The sequence below is a fragment of the Pseudophryne corroboree genome, chromosome 5 (assembly GCF_028390025.1).
Source record: "Pseudophryne corroboree isolate aPseCor3 chromosome 5, aPseCor3.hap2, whole genome shotgun sequence".
Classification (NCBI taxonomy): Eukaryota; Metazoa; Chordata; class Amphibia; order Anura; family Myobatrachidae; genus Pseudophryne; species Pseudophryne corroboree.
In genome coordinates, this window is record NC_086448.1 from 35,584,180 (window position 1) to 35,609,346 (window position 25,167).

General features: G+C 46.0%; 1 protein-coding gene across 1 annotated transcript in view; it reads right to left on the reverse strand.

Moving 5' to 3' along the window:
- Nucleotides 1-25,167, reverse strand: part of LOC134927147 (1-phosphatidylinositol 4,5-bisphosphate phosphodiesterase gamma-1-like) — a 150,170-nt gene that overhangs the window by 67,292 nt on the left and 57,711 nt on the right. Inside the window, exon 2 of the mRNA XM_063921215.1 lies at nt 8,642-8,791. Coding sequence (XP_063777285.1) covers nt 8,642-8,791 — 150 coding nt within the window. The remainder of the gene's footprint in view (nt 1-8,641; nt 8,792-25,167) is intronic.

Below are 25,167 nucleotides of genomic sequence, written 5' to 3' on the forward strand. Positions count from 1 at the left end.
AGTGCTCATGTTCAGATTTGTATGAGTAGCAGTCTGTACAGACACCTGAACAGCAGGCACCCTGATGTGCGCTGGGAGGACCACAGTGTGTGCACCATGAATAACGTCCGGTGCTCTCAGTGTTGAAAGCTAGAACTACAGTATTATGGGCTATATTAGCAGAGGCCCCCCCCCCGGGAATGGTATGTGGGTTATATAGGCAGAGAGGGTAACAACCACCGTCTCTTCCATTCTCAGTGCAGGGTTCCAGCTGCCCAGTAGGAGGGGCACGCATGTAACACACACACACATACACGCAACTAATATGGTCAGCCTAATATCGCAGCATCACATACAGACATTTATTCTAATAAAATGAGAATGAGCTACTGTGTAAGAGCTATAAGATTAGTTAGATATTGGTTCCAGTCACATGTGGCGGCTGCAGGACCAGAGCGCCCTCAGTTTCTGCTTCAGCGATTAGTCAGATGTATGAAAGTCTTTCAGATCTACATTTGTACTATAGCGCCGAGAGTGGGAAGCCCGACGCTGGCTGCTCCGTCCTCCTCCACTCACAGCTGCTGCCATCAGATAATTACACCTTATATTATATTACAGAACCTGACAGGCCAGATGTAACCAGAGATAAATCTCGTTTATATGGCAACACTGTGGTGCTCTATGCCCTGTCTCTGCTACCACTGAGGGCGAGATATATATATAATCAAGCAGTACTGTATATATACAGTGAGTTAGGGGAGGTCTGTGGGTTTGCTCCTTAAATGCACCATATAATTACTGCAGCAGCCGTCAGTAAAGTGACAATTATTTAGAATTCTGAGACTTTTTTTAGAGAAGGTGGAAACCAATCGCCCACTCTCAGACCATCGCCTGCAACCTGTTTCCAAATATATCCTTTTGGTGCCCCTGCACACACAACAGCAGATCAGCGAGTGCGCCCTTAGCACATACACAGCCTTTACTAACGGTCGGTAATGTCATTTCCTCTGATAAACACCCAGAGAGACGGGCCTGCTCCCTAACATGGCCCAATATGTAGCAAGCTTTTATTTCCTGAGCAGCACTGGAGAAAACAAAGTTAAACTGTGACTGGTTGCTGTGGGTTACAGCACAACACTATACCTTGCAATGTTTCTACAATGGCTCTGTGGCTTTCCTCAGTGGGTGCAAAGTCCTCACCCTCTCTGTTCTGTCTAGTGCTCCCCCGGCCCCCAGCTTCCATACTTACCCCATTCCCAGCGGCTGGCCCTACCCTTTTGGGTTTGTCCCGTCTCCCCCACTGTAGGAGCCATTGAGGCAAATGTCCAGGCTTCCACTGTGCGCACATTGAGGTGACGTGACAAATCTGCTACAATTATATATATATATAAATAGAATGAAAGAAGAGCGGCACTCGGCGTCTTGAGGTCAAAAAATTGTATTAGAACAACACATATAGAAGTCCGACGTTTCGGGGCTCACATGCCCCTTTGTCAAGGTGGACAAAGGGGCATGTGAGCCCCGAAACGTCGGACTTCTATATGTGTTGTTCTAATACAATTTTTTGACCTCAAGACGCCGAGTGCCGCTCTTCTTTCATTCTATTTAAAAATCTCCTTTGGGATGGCACCGGTGCAGTGACAATACCTTTATGGGAGTGCCTGTTCTTCTGTTTTCTGTATATATATATATATATATATATATGGGTATATGGGTCGCACTCACGTTTTTTTTTTTTTTTTAAATTGTTTATTTTAATTTTCAGGGTATAAACTTTACATGTTACAAACATTACTGCAGCCTCCCCCCTTTCTTGGGGTGGGCTGTTCTGTCTAATATTACATTACCGATAACAGAAATATAACCTTATAATAAGGAACATGTGGTTCCCACAATGCAAAGATACAGCAAAGAGTTATGTCTCAGGGTGTACAGAGACTATTCAAATGGGTGGGGACCGACACACAGGTTCGTAATTATGACTGTAGGAGGGTAGAGACTAGAGAGATAGAACCTGAGAGGCGAGAAAAAGAGACAGGGGAGATGGGGAGGGAATAGAGTAGAAGGAGAGGTGACAGGGTTAGCGCACTCACGTTTTGATCATAGTCCATCCGCTGGGGTGTCATCCAAAGAGGCTCTCACGAACATCCAATTGTATATAGCAAAGAAATGGAGCACTCACCAGTCTCAGTATTTAGATATGCACCAGATTTATTACATTGACAGCATAATTCAGCTGTACCTTACAGCATATATGGTACCAGATGTACCTTCCAGCATACAGGGTATCTCAAACGTTTTCGGTCCTTGCAGACCATCATCAGGAGATATTCAATGATATTCAAAGAAAGCTGTCTTAACCATTCAACAATTCATCAGCTGCATATCTGGCCATGCCTCACCGGCTCCTTAAATACCCTAAAATTCAAAATTCGCGCCAAAACGGCGTCATAGTGACCTCATTGTGTGGGCGGAGCCACCCAGTCCACACTGAATTATTACCAATACATATATGTCCAATATATTAGACTTACCTATTAAGCATTACATATAGCAAGACTCCCTGCGGAGAAACCGATTGATTTAGTATTTAAAATTACACGTTTAAGAAAGAGGGAGATTGAACTGACACTCCATGGCCAGTTCTTATCCGAATATCATAGGTCCAAGAGGATACCACGAGGATTCCGCATCACTAATACTCCAACTATTGGTAGAACCAATGCTGTGTTTTGCAGCAAGTGGTGCGGGGTCCTCAATAAATGTTCTCTGGACCTTATTTTATTGGTCATTGAGGAGGTCGGTATTGAGTTGGTAAAAGTTCGTGATGAGATCGCGAAATTTGAAAAAACTAACTTAACATCTCTTAAGAATGATAAAACTGAAAATTGGTGTGAGAAAATTCAGAGTCAAATTGATGCATATAAGGAAGACCTTGTCTCCTTTAAGAGGAAGAAATTACAAACTGTGACTAACGACTATACCACTCATAATGTATATAGATGGCTATCAGGTGGTCCCAGCAGTGGTAGGAGGCAAAGGCCATTTCGCCCTCAGAGGACGAGGACATTGCCAGGTGTTGAGTCCTCTACCTCACAGTCAGCGTCTGACTCTGAACCCTGTGCCCAACTCCCACCGAGCGGTTTTTTAGGCAGGGGCAGAGGAGGGCCCCAGCAAAGCAACATAAAAAATCGCAGAGACCGCATCCGCGGAGAGGGGGACACAGGGCAAAGGTGGCGGAAAAAGCAGACGTAGAATGTGTATTTAATTTATCGGATCATATACTTACAGAGGCTGAACACTCTTTGTTATCATTAGGGTTGAGTTTTGTACCATCTTCTAAACATGATGAATTTAATTTTGCCATTGATCACTTTAAGTTTGGTAGGAAATTACGATTAAGGGACTTCTTCAGTGATAAAGGTGATCGATGTGTTGAACGTTTAGGTAACCCTTTTTTGAAACCGAGCCTATTTGATCCACAAACATCGAATGCGAGTATACGCACCTTCCTGAGGATGACAGAAAATGACTGTAGGACAGGGACTAACAGGAGGAGTTTTGATAATTTGAACAAGGAGCAAAGGCAGGCACTTAAGTCCTTGAGGGATAATGATGCGATTGTGATTCGCCCTGCCGATAAGGGTGGGGGCATCGTCATACAAAGGACAGCTGATTATGATAGAGAAATCAGACGTCAGTTGGCGGATGTCACCACGTACTTTAAATGCCAGATGAATCCTATTCCAGGCATTAAAAGGAAGGTCGACACTGTGATTGACACAGCTGTGCGGAGTGGGTGGTTAACTGAGCAGATTTCATCTTTTCTTAAGACTGAACATCCTATCTGCCCTCTAATTTATACCTTACCCAAGGTTCATAAGTCCCTTAAGGACCCCCCTGGCAGACCTATCATCTCTGCCAGGGGTTCCTTGTTGCAGCCTTTAGCTATTTTTGTGGATAGCTTTCTACAGGAATTGATTCCTTTTATACCAAGTTATCTTAGAGATACAAGTAACTTTTTGGAGAATATCCTTGAGTTAGGGGAGATTGATGAGAACGTCCTTTTTGCAACTTTAGACGTCTCATCATTATATACTATAATCCCCCATTCAGCAGGTATTGATGCCGTCAGGAAACTCATGGTAAAACGTAGGTCCCAAAATCCTCCTTGTGAATGTATCCTTGAATTGTTGGAACTGATATTAATACATAATCATTTTTCTTACCAAGGTGACTATTATATCCAGCGCTCGGGGACCGCTATGGGTTCAAATGTGGCCCCGATGTACGCGGGTATATTTATGCATGATTATGAGACAATGAATATTCTTCCTAAGTTTGGTTGTAAAATACAATATTATAAAAGGTATATAGATGACATATTCCTTTTATGGAATGGCACCAAGGGAGAGTTTTTTCAAATGTTGGATGAGTTAAATACTTTAGAATCCACAGTCCGATTTACTGGGGTATGTGACTCTGAATCCATCAACTTCCTGGATGTGACAGTTTTTCGTGTGGGAAAGAAATTGGGTACAACCTTGTTTCGAAAGGAGACGGACAGAAACACGTTTTTATATGCAACCAGTAATCATCCACCCGCCCTTAAAGCAAGCCTCCCGATATCCCAGTTCATGAGGGTACTCCGCAACAATACTGATCCTGCAAAGGCTGAGTTGCAGATCACACAGATGAAAGAGCGGTTCCTCGAGAGGGGATACAAGAGGAATGTCATAGAAAGCTGTCTAAACAAAGCACGGATGAGACTGACTCAGAAACGAGATCGTCAACAAGGACGAATGATCTTTGTAACGCAATATTACGATAGGTCTCCCGTGATTACTAAAACCATCAAAAAACACTGGCCGATTATTCAATCTGAGCCGAAGTTTAAGGGTACTATGAATAAATCACCAATGATGGCCTACCGGCGTGGTAGGAACCTCAAGCAGATTTTGATGCAGCCGGGACGATCCTTCGTACCACGTGAAGACAGCACATGGCTAAATTCTAGAAAACCTGGATGCTTTAAATGTGCGGGATGTGTAACGTGTCGATCATTATTGCCTGGGAGCACATTTCCACATCCACATACTGGAAGTTCAATCCAGATTCGCTATAAATTGCACTGCAGAATGAGTTTTGTAGTTTACATGCTCTTATGCCCCTGTGGCTTAGCTTACGTTGGAATGACCACATGCAGTTTTAGAGAACGAATGGCGAACCACAGGAGCTCTATTCACCAGGCAGTGATCTCAGGACGGACAGATAAACCTGTGGCCCAACACTTTCTGACAGCAGGCCATCAGGTTTCCGCACTTAGATGCAGATTGATCGATTGGGTACCAGACCCCATAAGAGGGGGTGATCGAGCCATGATCCTAAAGAAACTGGAAGCCAGATGGATTTTTAGGTTGGGGACACTGGCCCCGCATGGACTTAATGAAAACAACCCATTAGGGGTGTTCCTGAGATAATGTATATAGGACCAATGCACTTCTAAATAATATTTTAAACAAGTTTAGAATATTTTTAGAGAAAAAGATAAAAAGAAAAAAAGAATATAACATATAAAATGAAAAAGAAAAAAAGAAAAGAAAAGTAAAAAATGAGATAAAGAAAAAAGAAAAAAAGAATATTAATGTATTTTTTATAGTAGTAGACTAAAGATGTATATTGAGTGTTGGATAGGTTAGCAGGCGTATAGATATAGCTGTTTGCTTGATGATATAATCTTTTGTCTAAGAATTTATTTAGTGGTTAAGAATTTTTTGATATGTGTGTTATGCTGTCCGCGATGCTTCACCGGCTCCTTTCCCTTTTAATTACTAATAATTATGTCCTTGCCCCTTTAAGAAAGGAATGAACATACGTCTAGTTTGATAGTAGCCTTCTTTAAGGTTGCGATATTGCATCTAGTGGTATGGTTGCTAAGCAACTAATAGGGTTTGTACACTCAAAGCCTCGACAGGTTGATCGGTTTGGTGGTTACTTAGCAACCGAATGTAGCTCGCCACTTCCGCTATTACGTGACTTGCTGTGAGATCTAGATATGATCTAGTGGTATGGTTGCTAAGCAACTAATAATGTTTGTACACTCAAAGTCTTGACAGGTTGATCGTTTTGGTGGCTACTTAGCAACTGATTGTAGTTCGTCACTTCCGCTATTACGTGACTTGCTGTGATATATAGCGGCTTACAGGATCTGTGAAATAGTAAAGCGTCCTTCGGTTACCTAGTAACCGAAAGCGGCACATCATTTCCGCTATCACGTGACTTGTGGTCACGTGTTGCGGCTCACGGGATCCGTTGACAAAGGTAACAACAAAGGGTAAGATGTGGTTTGACTGTGACGTGTTTATTAACTACATGTTGGCGAAAATGCTATATGTAATGCTTAATAGGTAAGGTCTAATATATTGGACATATATGTATTGGTAATAATTCAGTGTGGACTGGGTGGCTCCGCCCACACAATGAGGTCACTATGACGCCGTTTTGGCGCGAATTTTGAATTTTAGGGTATTTAAGGAGCCGGTGAGGCATGGCCAGATATGCAGCTGATGAATTGTTGAATGGTTAAGACAGCTTTCTTTGAATATCATTGAATATCTCCTGATGATGGTCTGCAAGGACCGAAAACGTTTGAGATACCCTGTATGCTGGAAGGTACATCTGGTACCATATATGCTGTAAGGTACAGCTGAATTATGCTGTCAATGTAATAAATCTGGTGCATATCTAAATACTGAGACTGGTGAGTGCTCCATTTCTTTGCTATATATATATATATATATATATATATATATATATATATACACACACAAAATATATAATTTATTTTAATGAGCCAAGACATTATGTTATGACAACCACGCATGTCAAGGTCAGGTATATATTACATGGTAACCAGGCATCAGGTACTCATAGCCGATGTGTCGAGTGCAGAAGATATGGACAGGTGTAAACACCCGATTGATTTTGATATGGGACAAATTGTTATGGCCAGATGACTGGGTTTGAGCATTTCCAAAACGCCAAGGCTCGTGGGGTGCTCAAGGCCATTTGTGGTGAGTGGCTACTGACAGTGCTCTGAGGAGGGAAAGTCATGGCTTGGACGACCGCAACCCCCCCCCCCCCCCCCCCATTCCCCACCGTTTTTTCCCTACATACCATTGGAACGGTCCGTCGCCACCCCCCTCCTTTCCCGCAATCGCATTGGCCGGCCCACGCATGAGCAGGACAGGACCTACAGCGATGCGACCTGAAGTAGGCCCCAGGTACGTCCTTTCATGGCGATGGTTTACTTTTACTCTCATGTGGGCAGAATCTTTCAGCAGGTTAATGGGCATGATACAGATGCGGTCGCAAAGCGGCTATTGTACGCAAAACTGTCAGTGTTTTCTTACTGCGCATGCATCTGAGCCGCAGTGAGCATGCGCAGCGATTGCAATGCAATGGCTGTCGCACCAAGGAATTAGTCGCAAAGTGAATGACAGGAAGACGCCATTTCATGGTGGTAACAGGGAGTGGTCGGGTAAACGCAGGCATGTCGTGGCCGTTCAGACGGCGTTTTCTGTGCGTGTATAAATTAACAGTTGAGATCTTACAGCCCCCTGCGTCCCGGGAGAGCAGCTCAGTCTTCAGAGGCACTCAGGCTCTGTGTGATGACTCGATTTGCAGCGATGGTACCGATGTATCAGCAGTAGTACACCACCGGACGGAAATGATGTGACAGCGGTGGGTGCCCTTATGCTCGGGTTACCTTCTGCCCATATTAGCATATAGTCGCAAGTGCGTACGGCAAAAGATAGCAATAGGCCCAATGCCCCCTGCCACGCTGCACAGCTTATTCAAGAATGGTTTGAGGAACATGATGAAGGTGTTGAACTGGCCTCCATATCCAGATCTCAATCTGATCGGGCAACTGTGGTACCGTATGCTTTAGAACAGCAAGTCTCTCCTGCAGAGGCTGCAACTTTCACCTAACAGGAGATCAGGGATCCGCTGCTAACATCCTGGTACCAGATACCACAGGGCAGCTTCACCCGTCTTGCAGAGTCCAGGCCTCGGTGAGTCAACCTTGTATTGGCGGCAGCATATTAGGCAGGTAGTCACAATCTGGCTCATCTGTGTGTAATAGACCAGCCCCATCTAACAGGGATTGTGTCATGGATTGTGCTTATACACCCAGGGAGCAATATTTGTCTGGAATCCCGTATAAATATCTTGTTGTGCATTACAGCCAGTGGCGTCACTACATGGGTACAGGGTGTCACCCCAAAACACTAGCTCCTCCTCAGTGACTGGAGTCAGCAGTGCAGCCAGACAGTTTCAGGGGGAACCAGGCATCTCTGGGACCACCGGAGTAATGAAAGGCGGGGGAGGGGGGTGGGTTTCGGGGGGATAGGCCACGCCCCTTCCCGCAAGGCCATGCCCCCTGATGGCGCACACCGAAAGCATGCACGGGGGAGTTTCAACCACAACGGGCATCTAAGAGCATAGTGACGCCCCTGATTGTAGCTGGTAGTTTATTGCGCCAGCTGCGGCCATTTGACCCCTAAAACTTGAGACTTTCTAACGACTGCATTATATGAGGACAAGGATATTAATAATTACTAACTGCACCTTCCCCAAACACTAGTAATTTGTAACTGACCGGCAACACTGAGGGTCTTTAATCTGAAGTCTGTCCCATACAGGATGATGAAGCAGAAGGAAGAGTCTACTTTACGAGCATCTTCAGGATACCTTTCAAAATCCCGTGAATTCTTTCCAGGACGAATCTCTTTAATCTCCTGAATGTCAACTGGAAAGAAACAAGAAGACAGAAGTATAATGTACAGGGAGTCATACATATAGACACATCACGGCATGACTGAGGACAAGCGAATTATACTTGATGCAAGGTCATTTCTAAACTTCTCAGGTGTTTTCATGTTCAAACAAAGGAGGAGGTATATCATGCAGAGTAAAACAATGGACAAGTTTTATAGAATGCACTTGATCAATGCCATGTTGAAGTTTATTGGTTGCTATGGGTAATCAGTGTAAAGAGTGGACACTGATGTATAAATCAGTGTCCACTCTTTACATTGATTTATACATCACCCTCAAAATAAGTCTTCTATGTGATAACTTTAATACATCACAGACTCTCGGGACAATTCCTCAATCAGATGGACATCTTAAGGTGCCCACAGACCTAACAAAGTTTTCTCAACATGTGATTATATTGCATGTGAGTAACTCAGCACTGTAATTCAAAGGGAGTAATAAAGGAAAAAGAAAATGGCTGGCACCTCAGAGCTTATACTAGAAATAACTACATAAGATATGAGACTGCTGCAGGTGTAATGCATACAGAACCTGCATGTAAAATCTAAACATTAAGCTATTTCTGCTGAAGAAATTATACCACATGGGACTTGGCAAAGGGAACACAAGCAGGATGATAGAAATGTAGTGCTATAGTATCTCAATATTCACTATGGGGCTGATTCAGTGCAGTTATTTGTAGAAATGGTCGATATTTTTCAACAGCGCTATTCAGTAGCAGAAAGATGGCCCTTTTTATGTGCGTGTTATGGAATGGTCGCTGGTGCGTTGCTGAACTGGTTGCGAACTCCGACACTTAGTCGCTCACATTGGAGGACATACTCTGATGGAAGACTACATTAAGATTCATGCGTCTCCAAAAGGGAAGCCGCTCTGCCACTGTTCTTCCATTAATGGCCACAAAAGTCACCATTAGTACTGTAGCTTGCACCAGCCCCACGTTGCGTGCCAGAGAGCCGCCAGACACAGGCTTCCCTTCCCTGTACGTACGACGCCGAATAGCACAAAACTCTACACGCTACATGCCCACAACACTTCCATGACACGCCCACACAATAGTTCCACGCAATCACAATGCCACACCTAGTTCCCGCCTCAGGACACCCATTTGATGCAAAATTCAGTCCAGCTTGGAAACGGAGATAAGCAAAAATGTGTAAAATCGCTTCTGCGCTGTGTGTGTGCAAGAAAAGAGAGGCAGCCACCTCACAACCAGTCCCACTGTGTAGAACAACTTGGGAAATGCAGTATTTATATGCAGCCTATATAGAACGGCTGATGCTCAGCTTTTCCGGGGAAGGAAACACCAGGCTACTTTTTCCATCCATTTACACCACAAGACTGCAAACCTTTTTTTCTAAATACGTCTTATGTTCTTTGCATGTACTGTTATAGAATCGAATAAAAAAAAACATTCAAGTTCGTGGAAAACAAATACACATTGTCTGTATTTAGTGCCTGGCGCTGGAGCTTAGCAGCCGCTCCCACGTTGAAACCTCTGTAACCTCCTGGGAATGACAGGTGACCATTCCCCACGTTTGCAGAAGAGACAGAATCCGGCGGATTTTGTTGCATAACAGAATTTGAAAAAAAAAAAGCTTTATTTTCCTTGTAAAGTGATTGCTAGAGTCTCCCACGCTGACACACCTCACTCATTCCTCATCTACTCTGAGGTCTCACCTCACTCATTCCTCATCTCCTCTGAGCTATCACCTCACTCATTCCTCATCTCCTCTGAGGTCTCACCTCACTCATTCCTCATCTCCTCTGAGCTATCACCTCACTCATTCCTCATCTCCTCTGAGGTCTCACCTCACTCATTCCTCATCTCCTCTGAGCTATCACCTCACTCATTCCTCATCTACTCTCAGGTGTCACCTCACTCATTTCTCATCTCCTCTGAGGTCTCACCTCACTCATTCCTCATCTCCTCTCAGGTGTCACCTCACTCATTCATCATCTCCTCTGAGGTCTCACCTCACTCATTCATCATCTCCTCTGAGGTCTCACCTCACTCATTCCTCATCTCCTCTGAGCTCTCATCACTCATTCCTCATCTCCACTGAGGACTCACCTCACTCACTCCTCATCTCCTCTGAGGTGTCACCTCACTCATTCCTCATCTCCTCTGAGGTCTCACCTCATTCATTCCTCATCTCCTCTGAGCTATCACCTCACTCATTCCTCATCTCCTCTGAGGTCTCACCTCATTCATTCCTCATCTCCTCTGAGGTCTCACCTCACTCATTCCTCATCTCCTCTGAGCTCTCACCTCACTCATTCCTCATCTCCTCTGAGGTGTCACCTCACTCATTCCTCATCTCCTCTGAGGTCTCATCTCACTCACACCTTGTCTCTTCTGAGGTCTCACCTCACTCATTCCACATCTCCTCTGAGGTGTCACCTCACTCATTCCTCATCTCCTCTGAGGTCTCATCTCACTCACACCTTGTCTCTTCTGAGGTCTCACCTCACTCATTCCACATCTCCTCTGAGGTCTCACCTCACTCATTCCTCATCTCCTCTGAGGTCTCACCTCACTTATTCCTCACCTCCTCTGAGGTGTCACCTTACTCACTTCTCATCTTCACTGGGGTATCACCTCACTCATTCCTCATTTCCTCTCAGGTCTCACCTCACTCATTCCTCATCTCCTCTCAGGTCTCACCTCACTCATTCCTCATCTCCTCTCAGGTCTAACTTCACTCATTCCTCATCTCCTCTCAGGTCTCACTTCACTCATTCCTCATCTTCTCTGAGGTCTCACCTCACTCATTCCTCGTCTCCTCTGAGGTCTCACCTCACTCATACCTCATCTCCTGTGAGGTCTCCTCCGGACTACTGATGAATGGGGAGATTTAAGCTCAGAGCGAGACAAAGTGGAGAGAGATAAAGTACCAACCAATCAGCTCCTGCAGTGTCAGTAACTGTCACTTTTCAAACACAGCCTGTAACATGGCAGTTAGGAGCTGATCGGCTGTTACTTTATCTCTCTCCAAGTCTTGCTACATTTCTCCCTAAATATGAAGCTCAGAGAAGTAATTGTAACTGTGACTAAACATGGAACATTACGATGCTGCATTCGCTTCCACTAATAAATATATAACTTTAAGCCACAATTACCCGCAAGCCGATGCCGGCATGGCTTTCAGCGGTTTTCTGCTCGCAGCCTATGAGGCGTGACCCCACTAAATATAATTTGCGGCTGTGGGATTGCGCTTTTGCAGTGACTAATAAGGGAATATTCAATTCCCCATTACTACATGAGATACATTATTACCCTCTCACCATTCAATTCCCCCTTATCGTTCAGTATTATACAGGTTGAGTATCCCATATCCAAATATCCGAAATACGGAATATTCCGAAATACGGACTTTTTTGAGAGAGAGTGAGATAGTGAAACTTTTGTTTTCTGATGGCTCAATGTACACAAACTTTGTTTAATACACACAGTTATTAAAAATATTGTATTAAATGACCTTCAGACTGTGTATATAAGGTGTATATGAAACATAAATGAATTGTGTGAATGTAGACACACTTTGTTTAATGCACAAAGTTACTAAAAATATTGGCTAAAATTCCCTTCAGGCTGTGTGTATAAGGTGTATATGAAACATAAATGCATTCTGTGCTTAGACTTGGGTCCCATCGCCATGTTATCTCATTATGGTATGCAATTATTCCAAAATACGGAAAAATCCGATATCCAAAATACCTCTGGTCCCAAGCATTTTGGATAAGGGATACTCAACCTGTACCCCTTTTCCACTAACATCTAAATCCCACGTTATTGCAACTGAACGCGCATCGACCCAGGATTTTGCTCCGTGGAAAAGGGTCCACTTGGGTCCAGTGAGCCAGGTATCCAACCCTGGTAGCTAGCAGGGTTTTACCCAGCAAGGACCCGGGTGAGCTGCAGTGGAAACAGATAACCTGGGTCGTCCGACACAGCACGGAGAGGCGCTTTCCTGGGGCAAGGAGATTATGTCATATCCAAGTGCCAGCATTGCACCCGTGTGCAGCGTAGACACAAGCATGATCAGGGTCAGTGTGGGATGCTTCAACACCGCTGCAATCTATACCTGTATTACCGAAAATTAATAAGTGAAATAATAATTAAAAATAAAGGAGATTTATGGTAAGACTTACCATTATCAAATCTCTTTCTGCGAGGTACACTGGTTTCTACAGGTAATAACATCGGGGTGTAGAGTTGGATCCTGATCCGAGACACCAACAGGCTAAAGCTTTGACTCTTCCCCGGATGCCTCCTCTATAGCCTCGCCTCCAGGCACTGGAGCTCAGTTTTGTTAACCAGTCCATACGCGCACGCAGGGGGGGTTTCCGAGTACCTAGAAACCCCCCCTGGCCTCCGATCCATCGGCGCTTCCGTCGGATTTTTTTTTTTTTTTTTTTAATGAGGAGAAGCTTATGCAGCAGCTCCCTCCTCCTTACACTGTCCGAGTGACGGTGAGAACCTGGCTGCTGCCGCTGCTGGCTGCCTGTAGGGGGAGCTGCAGCGGAAGCGCGCAGCTCCTCTCAGGCAGTTCAAGGGGCCATGAGACAGAGCTACGTGAGGCAGTGTCTGCTGTTTTCGGCTCCCACTGTAGTTTGAGAGTAGTGTAAGGTGAGGAGGGGGTTCTGTTTAATGTTAATGGGTATGTGTATTGCTATATAAAATGTATAGTGTGTGTGTATTAATGTATGTATGCTAAGTACATGTATAGTGTGTGTGTGTAACTATGTATGTTTGTTGTGTGTGTATGTATATATATATGCTGTATGCATGTGTACTGTGTGTGCATGTATACTGTGTGTGTATGTACAGTATGCTGTGTGCATGTATAGTGTGTGTAACTATGTATGCTGTGTGTATGTATATATGCTGTATGCATGTATAGTGTGTGTGTGTGTGTGTGTGTGTGTGTGTGTGTGTGTGTATGTATGCTGTGTGCATGTATACTATGTATGTGTGTATGTACAGTGTGTGTGCATGCATACTATGTATGTATGTTTGCATGTATACTGTGTGTGTATGATGTGTGCATGTAAACTGTGCGTGTACACATGTATGCTGTGTACAGTATGTGTGTGTATGTCTATGTACAGATGTTCTGTGTGTGTGTATATATATATATATATATATATATATATATATACACACACACACACACACACACACACACACACACACACACACACACACAGCTTGTGCAGTGTGCTGGCTACTCAATTACGAGCACACACACACACGTACGGAAACCCCCCCCATGAAAATACTGCGTTTGCCACTGCAGTCCAATGCAGTAGCAGGTAAGAGAGACGGTAGATGTTAGCCACAGAGAACCACATTCTCACGACAGGAGAATGTACCAGCGGCTAATGCCATACAAACCCAAAGAAGCTAAGTGCGTCAGGGTGGGCGCCCTGTGGAATCCAGTGTACCTTGCAGAAAGAGATTTAACTATGGTAAGTCTTACCATAAATCTCCTTTTCTGCAGCGGGGTACACTGGTATTCCACAGGGAATAACATCGGGGATGTCCTAAAGCAGTTCCTCATGGGAGGGGATGCAGTGTAGCGGGCACAAGAACCCGGCGTACAAAGAGGGCATCCTGTGAGGCGGAAGTATAAAAGGCATAGAACCTTATGAACGTGTTCACTGAGGACCACGTAGCCGCCTTGCACAATATTTCTGCGGACGCGCCACGGCGGGCCGCCGAAGAAGCTCCAACCGACCGAGTAGAAGACCAGCCTGCGCATAAGCATGTGCAATCACCATTGTAATCCATCTGGCCAAAGTTTGCTTATTCGCAGGCCAGCCACGTTTGTGAAAACCAAAAAGGACAAAAAGAGAATCAGACCTCATGATAGAGACAGTCATCTCCATATATATACACGGAGAGCCCGTACCACATCCAAAGACCGCTCTTTGGAGGACAAACCAGGAGAAAGAAAGGTCGGAACCACAATCTCTTGGTTAAGGTGGAAAGGTGACACCACCTTAGGAAGATAATCAGGGCGAGTTAGAAGAACAGCCTGGTCACAGTCTTCTTTCTTCTCAAAAAAGCTCTTATTAGGGCTGCCTAGCGCAGCCCCATCTGTTAGCTTCCTGCACTGCAGGCACCAACTTACAAACTGAGCTCCAGTGCCTGGAGGCGGGGCTATAGAGGAGGCGGTGCAGTGCATCCTGGGAACAGTCAAAGCTTTGGCCTGTTGGTGCCTCAGATCAAGATCCAACTCTACACCCCAATGTTATTCCCTATGGAATACCAGTGTACCCCGCTGCAGAAAACAGCTTTATGTAAAAACAATGCAAGTCTCTCTGGTCATCATGCTTTCATGGTGGTGGGCCTATTTTTCTATGGAGGCCATCGCCGCTGTGCGATGCCTTTGCACTTCTGCGGGGGGGGGGGGGCGGGACTGACATGCGGGGCGGACTAGCCCTGTGCTGGGTGTCCCCCTGCATGTCAGTGTGAATGGTCGTAGCTGTGCTCAACTCGGAATGACTCCCAATATTCCCATTACTGACAATACGCGGAAACTAATGTGTAACGAGTGCAATGGGCCCATAAAAGATGATGAATAGGCCCCTTAGTATCTGTTTGTAATCAGTATGCATAAACATCTGCACAGTACAACTTCCCATATACTATGGGTAAATCACAATTTATCAATGAGAAACAGATAAAATACAATAGGGACCACCGGTCACCCATAGCATTAGAGTCCCCAGGGGGTAAATGTACTAAGCGAAGGCTCGGAAAACAGCAATACTAATCAAAGTAAAATCAGGCCAACAGCAGTGCTAGAGAGGGGGCTGTGTCCATCCTTGGAGAGAGATAAAGTATTATCCAATGAGCTCTTTACTGTAGTTTTACAGGTTGTGCTTGAAAAAAAAACCTGACAAAAGATCTCTCCAAGACTTGATACATCTCCCCCAGAGTGCCGTTGTTCTGGGCTGGCTCTAAAAAACACATATACCTGACTATGGGGGTCTCGTCTCACAGGCTGCGGACCAGTGTTATTTGGCATTGCATGCCCCCGGAAAATATAAACAATATGTAACTGCTGTCCCCCCTGAGACGGGTATAACACCATTATAGTGAGGTGGCTTTGGTGTCAGGCCCTGCGCATCGCTACGACGCAGACAGCAGAATAACGCACAGCTTGTACAGAGAGACATTCTCTGTCATGTCTCGCACACAGTAATCTCACTGCCGGCCCTGGCTGGTCCACGGGGTCAGGCCTCAGGGCTGGATGGTTTCCATGGTTACACCCTGGAATTAAGGCACAGGCCGGAGGACTTTGGAGCCATCTCATCCGTGCACGGGATTATGGGCTGTTTAGGATTTTGGAAGAATCATCACTTACAGGAGAACAAAAGCCCCTGTGATCTAAGCTGTGCGATCACCATTATTATTGGCAGACGCTGGGGCCCTGTTACGTCTCCACCCAGTTGTTTAGTTATACAGAATACACTTTTTTATTATTATTATTAATTATATTATTATTAATATTGTTCCCATTTTTTTTCTTTTTGGGTTAAAAACCAAACAAACCTTTAGGCCTATTATATAATATTTATATTACACATATATCAAGCTTTGTAGTGAGATAAAGTAGAGAAGTTGCCCACAGCGACCAATCATCTTCCACCGTTTATCTAGCACAGGTTATAGTTAGAATGTGATTGGTTGCTATGGGCCACTTCTCCACTTTATCTCTCAAAGGTTTGATACATCTCCCCCATCCGTTGTTGCCCCAATTACTTTTTGTGTTATTATATAAATGTGGCCTGAAGTGAGGATATTTTATCTCTGCAATGAGAAGCTACAGACACGTTTTCACAGAGGTCTTACCAAACAGAACCGTCACCGTGAGATTACTGATCGTGGAAGCCCACCCTGGCCTTACAGCTACCGGTTTCCCTCTCCTGGGAGCCTATCCATCAATAGGTCCCCTTACCAGTGATAACCTGGATTCACACTGTCAGGATCTGTCTTGTCTAGGTCCATTTGACTTTGTCTGTGTACACAGGGTCTAGAACCATTAGGCAATAAAGGAAACTGAAGAGAGTATAGCTTGGAGCACTAATAAAGCTGCTTGCTGTAGTAGACTCAACGTCAATGGTTTGACGTGTAACCAGACTAGCAGTGGTAATGCTGGAATTAAGGCTCCTCATGCTTGGCTGCGACCGGCTAAGCCTCTATATACTAGGCTGCGACCGGCAAAGACTCTATATACCAGGCTGCGACCGGCTAAGACTCTACATACTTGGCTGCGACCGGCTAAGGCTCTAGATGCTGGGCTGCGACCCGCTAAGGCTCTAGATGCTGGGCTGCGACCCGCTAAGGCTCTAGATGCTGGGCTGCGACCTGCTAAGGCTCTACATACCAGGCTGTAACCGGCTAAGACTCTATATACCAGGCTGCAACCGGCTAAGGCTCTGGATGCTGGTCTGGGACCGGCTAAGGCTCTAGATACCGGGCTGGGCCGGATGGAGAGATAGTGAAGCCGGGCTGAAATTAGCGTCTGATACCAAACTGGAGAAATAATGACACCAGACTGGAATCGGCGTAGGGGCACATTTACTAAGCAGTGATAAGAGCGGAGAAGTGATCCAGTGGAGAAGTGCCCATGGTAACCAATCAGCACTGAAGTAACAGCTATAATTTGCATACTATAAAATTATACAGAGCTGATGATTGGTTTATGGGGCTACTTCTCCACTGGCTCACTTCTCGACTCTTATCACTGCTTAGTAAATGTCTCCCTTAGCTTCTTATGCTGGACTGTACTGACACCAGGCTGGGACTGGCTTAGCTTCTGGAACCGGACTGGGCAGGAACCAATGGTACTGGATGTTGGACTGGATCCAGTGGAGCTGACCTCTGGATTGGAGACAGTAGACTAGAGCTGGTCATCAGCCACAACCGGTGGGACTGGACGCTGGCTGGAACCTGCAGTTCTGTGACTGGACACCGGGCAGGTACTGGTGGAACTGGATACTAGCTGTAACTGAGCTTGGATAGAAATTTAAATATCTCAGGACACTGGAGGATAGAGTCAGTGCTACAGGGCGCTGGTACTGTGGCCAGGAGCTAGGAAAGGTACACACAGAGTTATTTGCTAGTTTACAGGAGATTCAGGGGTTAATAGCATGCCAGGATTCAGGAACCGTGTAGCAGAGTGAGGAGTGCACTAAATCAGCAACAGGTAAATGGGTCTGAAATTACACTGTGCAATTTGGAAACAGCCGGCTGGAAGCACAGGTGAAACTCACAGGTGGACGATTGGCCTGGAAAGAGTCACAGCAAATTCAGAAACAGAGACATGCACAAACTGTAGTTTACTGCAGACTGGAAACACTGATATGCACTGGACAGTTCAGGAATCAGTGAGATGTAGCTGGTCTGTTTAGAGTTGTGGGGCTGGAAACAGGTATGCTGTAGCTGGATAACAGAAACTAAGCTGAATTAAACTTTGTCTGTGGTTGGAAGGCTTCACAGACAGGGAATCCAGCAATGCAATAAACTATGGAAACTGAGAACCATAGTCTTAATTTCACTGGAGCCAGGATTAGCAATGAGGCTTACTACAAACAGGAGCCTGAGAGTCAGGATGCGACTTATTGCTCTGGCAGTTATCTGATCTTCAGAGACGATGTACATAGCAGTTGCAGGTCTCTGATTGGCTGCCAGAGTCAGCTGAGGCTAGGTGTACTCTGACTGGGGAGAATGCAATCAACTGACATGTACTAACATGGTGACATCCATGCATAGAACAGAACATGCCGAAAACCTGACCTGCAAGACAGGTAGCAAAGGTAAGTCACAAGATAAATCACTTAGTACATGAGTGTTGAAAGTCAAATCGTGACACACTTATTGTTGAGTGATAGTGCATTTGGACCTTTAATAAATCGTCCTGCTAGCGTTTCTTTATTTTTGGGTTTTGGACCTGTGTCTCCAGAAAGAAGCTCTGATCTGATTCACTGATTCCCGTTTCTCCGACGACTGCCAAAATCCAATATTTTAGAAATCCCCAAGGCAACAATTCTGATAATTTTTGGGTCAGTATCAGCAAATTAAGGGTCTCCGATATGTCGGATTTTGCTGTTTTACACAATTGATCAGCATAGCATTGTCCTGATAGATTGTTGCTGTACGGGCCCCTTAAAGCTTAGTGTTATTGTTTCAGAGTTCTCACTGTGACAGGATGTGAGGCCGGTGCCAGGCGCATTCTCCCATGTAATACGTCACCAGGGCACTATCTGTACATAACAAAAGTGTTATAAGAGGGGTTCTTCTGAGCGACGGCGCGAGGTATCAGCACCGACACTGCCGATTCTCCCAGTTCCGTGTCAGCACAACAAGCGTTGGAAAGTAAATAGTGCAAGATCCTATGGAGAGTTAGAGAATCATAATGACTAGAGGACAATTTGGACACATTTCCTAGGAAATTACCCCCCTGGAAACTGGGAAAAATGCAGCATTGCGTGTGTAGCAGTCACTGTGTGAGATGTTATTACATGGCTCTAATTCATGGAATATGTCCCCAGGAAACGTAACAGCTACAAAGCACAACTGGTATAACGCAGCTACAGCGAATACGGCGTGTTGCCTATTGGGGCGGGGGGGGGGGGGGGGTTATCACAGCCTTTATTAAACTACCAATCAGCTCATAACTGACATTTGTCAAACACAGCCTGTAACATAGCAAAGAGGTGCTGATTGGCTGGTACTTTCTCTCCACGCTTTGATAAATCTCCCCCTGTGTCACACTGCATGTGATCGGTCACTCTGGATTACATTGCCTGGATTTCCTGTTCTGTCTGTTGTGTGTCGCGCTGGTAGCCAATGTCTGCGCACATACTGACTATAACAAATACACTGGCAAACGCTGTTGATGTAAATGCTCCTTTCCAAGACAGGCCAGCTGGGCAGAATACCTATCTGTATACTGGATGCCATAGTTCTATGCTCAGCTAACACGGTGACAGCTATCAGACCGGGCAGGGATACTAACTGTTCTGATGTACTGAGAAGACCGGATGATGGGGGTCATTCCGAGTTGATCGTAGCTGTGCTAAATTTAGCACAGCTACAATCAGGCACTCAGACATGCGGGGGGACGCCCAGCACAGGGCTAGTCCTCCCCGCATGTCAGTGCCGCCCCCCCCATCCCGCAGAAATGCAAAAGCATAGCACAGTGACGATGCTTTTGCATTTCAGGAGTAACTCCCAGCCAGCTCAGCTCCTGTAGCTGGGAGAACCTCCTCGCTGCCCGGGTCGCAGCGGCTGCGTGTGACGTCATGCAGCCGCCGCGGCCCGCCCCCCCAATGGGCCGGCCACGCCTGCGTTGGCCAGACCGTGCACCCTAAACGGCGGCTTAACGCCGCCATCCAGCCCCCTCCCGCCCAGTGACCGCCTCTGCCTGTCAATCAGGCAGATGCGATCGCTACAATACAATTGCCTTCGGCCGCCCAGCATGCGCAGGCGCACTGCGGCGCTGGTGCATGCGCAGATCTGACCCGATCGCTGCGCTGCGATCAACTGCAGTGAGCGATCGGGTCGGAATGACCCCCTTAGGGTTGGTACACACTACGCTGATATTGACACAACACACTACTGCTCACTCCCGCGGGTCACTTGCGAGGTCTTCCGGTCAGACCTGCCGCAAGGCCAACGAAAGATATTACCTGTGACCTAGCGCAGGACAATGAAGGATGGAACACATCTCATTCCGTCCTTCATTACATTGGGCAGGTGTGTAGCCGGCCTAGGAGTTGCACACAATTCGGCCTCATTGCATGCTCGGAAATAAATGTGAATATCTGCCTGTAATCAGAGTTGGCGTCAGCTATGCAACCCGTTTAGGTGTAGTGAGGTAAGTGGCTGAGAAGGCCAGAGCCAGATTTACACAAAATATTGGAGTCCAAGGGTTCATGTGGGCATTATACACAGGTGCAGCGGTATATACATGTGGGCATTATACACAGGTGCAGCAGTATATACATGTGGGCTTTATACACAGGTGCAGCAGTATATACATGTGGGCTTTATACACAGGTGCAGCAGTATATACATGTGGGCATTACACACAGGTGCAGCAGTATATACATGTGGGCATTATACACAGGTGCAGCGGTATAAACATGTGGGCATTATACACAGGTGCAGCAGTATATATACATGTGGGCATTATACACAGGTGCAGCAGTATATACATGTGGGCAATATACACAGGTGCAGCGGTATATACATGTGGGCATTATACACAGGTGCAGCAGTATATACATGTGGGCATTATACACAGGTGCAGCAGTATATACATGTGGGCATTATACACAGGTGCAGCTGTATACACTGCAGGAAGTTTGGTGAGTTTTGATCAGCGATGCAGGGGACACTGCCTCACCTGTCATAGACCAGTATATGCTAAAGTTTTGAGAATAAAAATTATTAGAATACAAAGAAGATATTTCTAATATCTTATTTGTATTTTTCTTATAATTGTTATATTTAAAAGTTAGGAGTATATTGGAGTATGACAGGAGAGCCTCACCTGCCTCACCTCACTGATGGAACCGCTCTGCACCTATCTGTCCGCCTCTGAAAGTAGCCGTCACTGCTGGCCTGCGCCAGCCCCATCCCCGGTACAAGAGATCCGTCTGAAATCACACACTGCACCTAGTCACCTCTTAGTGCCTGCAATTACACGGCTCACCTATGTGCAAGTGCCTAGTTACACCCACTTAGCGGCAAGTGGAGACGACTTGCATCTAACTCTGAATCGCTTGTAGTTGCAGAATTCTCCGCCGCCTCTGACGCGTGCGCAGTTTTAAAAAAAATTAAGACTTGCGAGCAACCCTGAAATGTCATAAAAGAAAAAAATGCACAAAAAAACCCATAAAAAACTTACTGTTTAAATAACTGAAATATGTTACTAAGCTCCGGCGCTTACACAAATTTCCGCCGGTAATGCAGATTTTTGGTAAATCAGGCGGAGAGTGCGAGCGTGAGGATAGGAGACATTTACGGCTCTGTAAATTGTCTGATGACGATTTGCTGAAACAGATGTGTTAATGAGATCAGATCAGAGGAGATAAGGCATGAAACAGGACACGTAAAGGATGTAATATCAGCATGAGACACATGGAGATACGCACAGGGCGGTTAATGACGGATAATGTTTAACAGGGTAAGTGCAGTGCTGGTTTATAACAAGGAAACCGGAAGGGGGAGATTAGCGGCATCTGTGAGGCCTCCAAATTGTCAGCTCTCACGGCCAGCCATTGTGTGCGCTGTTCTCTGCTGCTTTATACTTAACAAACGAGCAGCTGTTTGAGCAGCGCAGAGGGAGGGATCTCAAAGAAGAAACCCCATGATTCGGGTAGTGAGGATCAATTGACCAGAGGGTATATATTTTAAAATATTGAGTCCAAAAGTGGATTTATTGTATCCGAAAACTGTTCTGTATAAAATAAATATATCTTTCTGCTCCGCCAGATAAGATTGTAACGTCTGTGAGGGAATTGCTGTATCTATGCTTTCTTGTTGTATCTGTCAGCAAAAAATAAATATTTCTGCTTGGAAGATAAAGTTGTCTGAAGGTGGCAGATATTGCATCTCCTGACTGAAGGTGCAGAACTCATTTTATAGCGTGAATAAGCTGTAGACCATTCACTCTTCTGGAAAAGTGTGTGGCATCTACATGTGGAAAGATAAGTGCACTACTCCACATACTCCAGTCTTCCTGTTCCCCAGGGAGGTTTCATACCTTATCCCAAGATGGCCACTGAGACCTTTACTGAGGAGCTATCTGGTCCTGACTTTGTTAGAGCATCACAGTGGCTTACACATCTTCTTCTTAGGTGCAGAGAGACCTGGGATCACCTGTAATCCACAATGATTATAATGTTCTTGCACTGCTTCACCCAGTACCTACATATACTCACCTGCTGGTAAGCTGTATGACACCCAGCTCCGCTGAAGCTCTGTTCCATGAAAACCAGTGTGCATGTAACAGTGAGTATGGCAGTACCTGCTATCTAGCAATAAGTCAACACCACTGGGTAAGTAACTGGGCTGTTCATAGTGTGAGCCATCCACTGGTGTGTACCTTTGTAACTGTGCAATATCTGGTTTGGCTGTAGGGGGAGTGCTAGGGTTAGGCTGCGGGGGGGGGCGGCAGGTTAGGTTTAGGCTGCGGGAAGGGAGGGTTAGTAGGGTAAGGGTTAGCATACTTACCCGACCCTTGTCGGGATTTGGAACCTCTGGATGCCGGTGTCGGTCATTTGACTGCCCGCATCCCATCCACCGGTATATCGTACCACACCCCCTTTTGTGACACCGTCCTTCCTTGCACACAATTCTACTCCCAGCTGAACCTACAGATTATTCATCAATTGTGCCTCCTGCTAGGTATCTGGTTGATAGATCTACAGTACAGTAAAAAGATAGACAGTCAACAGGTCGACCCCAAGTGGTCGACATACAAAAGGTTGTCAGGGTCCAAGGCCGTAACTAGCTATGGGCCAGCAGGGCCTGGCACTCAGCGCAAAAGCATTGTGGGCGCAGGACTGCCGGCAGAACCCGCAGGGCCGCCACCACCGCCGCTAGCTGCAGCGCTGACCGCTAGGTGAGTTACATCTAGCCAGGCAGCACTGTAGCTGCCCGCCCCCTCACGGCTACCCAGCGCTTGTACACTGTCAGTTCGGCTTCCGTACCCCCGCCCACTCAGTCCTAAGGGCAGCAGGCAGAGAGAACGTGTCCGCTTCCCATCTGCTCTGTCCCCACCCTGATATGTTTATAAATCTGGTTTATATTTACCATCCAATGATTCAATGTGAAACAGAGAGACACGGTGGAAAGAAGCCTCACCCTCGACTGCTGTAAAATTTATCCCTGGCTCCCTATACAATTACCCGGAGTATTATTATTATAATGATAAACGCATCTCAGTTTGACTATTGCCAACCTCGCTGTGGTATACAGTATGTTAAATATACAACTTAAAATACAGACGGTGAAAATTGTGAGAACTTTTATAGCTTCGTTCTAAAACTTTCACTAGTGAATTTAAGATGGGGGTGGGGTTGGGGGAGATTTTGGAGGTCTGAGAAGACCTAATTAATGTGACTGACAGATGCTGCTGTGCGGTGTAATGTGACTGACGGACGCTTCTGTGCGGTGTAGTGTCAATGATGGACTCTACTGTGCGGTGTAATGTGACTGACGGACACTATTGTGCGTGACGGACGTTACTGTGTGGTGTAACGTGACTGACGGACGCTACTGTGCGGTGTAACGTGACTGACGGACGCTACTGTATGGTATAATGTGACTGAAAGACAGTACTGTGCGATGTAATGTGACTAACAGACACTACTGTGCGGTGTAATGTGACTGAGAGACACTACTGTGCGGTGTAATGTGACTGACAGACGCTACTGTGCGGTGTAATGTGACTGACGGACGTTACTGTGCTGTGTAATGTAACTGACGGACGCTACTGAGCGGTGTAATGTGACTGACGGACACTACTGTGCGGTGTAATGTGACTGACGGACACTACTGTGCGGTGTAATGTGACTGACGGACGCTACTGTGCGGTGTAATGTGACTGACGGACGCTACTGTGCGGTGTAATGTGACTGACGGACGCTACTGTGCGGTGTAATGTGACTGACAGACACTACTGTGCGGTGTAAAGTGACTGACGGACGCTACTGTGCGGTGTAATGTGACTGACAGACGCTACTGTGCGGTGTAATATGACCGACGGACGCTACTGTGCGGTGTAAAGTGACTGACGGACGCTACTGTGCGGTGTAACGTGACTGACAGATGCTACTGTGCGGTGTAATATGACCGACGGACGCTACTGTGCGGTGTAAAGTGACTGACGGACGCTACTGTGCGGTGTAACATGACTGACGGATGCTACTGTGCGGTGTAGTGTGTCTGACGGATGCTACTGTGCGGTGTAGTGTGTCTGACGGACACTACTGTGCGGTGTAAAGTGACTGACGGACACTACTGTGCGGTGTAATGTGACTGACGGACGCTACTGTGCGGTGTTATGTGACTGACAGACGCTACTGTGCGGTGTAAAGTGACTGACGGACGCTACTGTGCAGTGTAAAGTGACTGACGGACGCTACTGTGCGGTGTAAAGTGACTGATGGACGCTACTGGGCGGTGTAACATGACTGACGGATGCTACTGTGCGGTGTAGTGTGTCTGACGGATGCTACTATGCGGTGTAGTGTGTCTGACGGACACTACTGTGCGGTGTAACGTGACTGACGGACGCTACTGTGCGGTGTAACGTG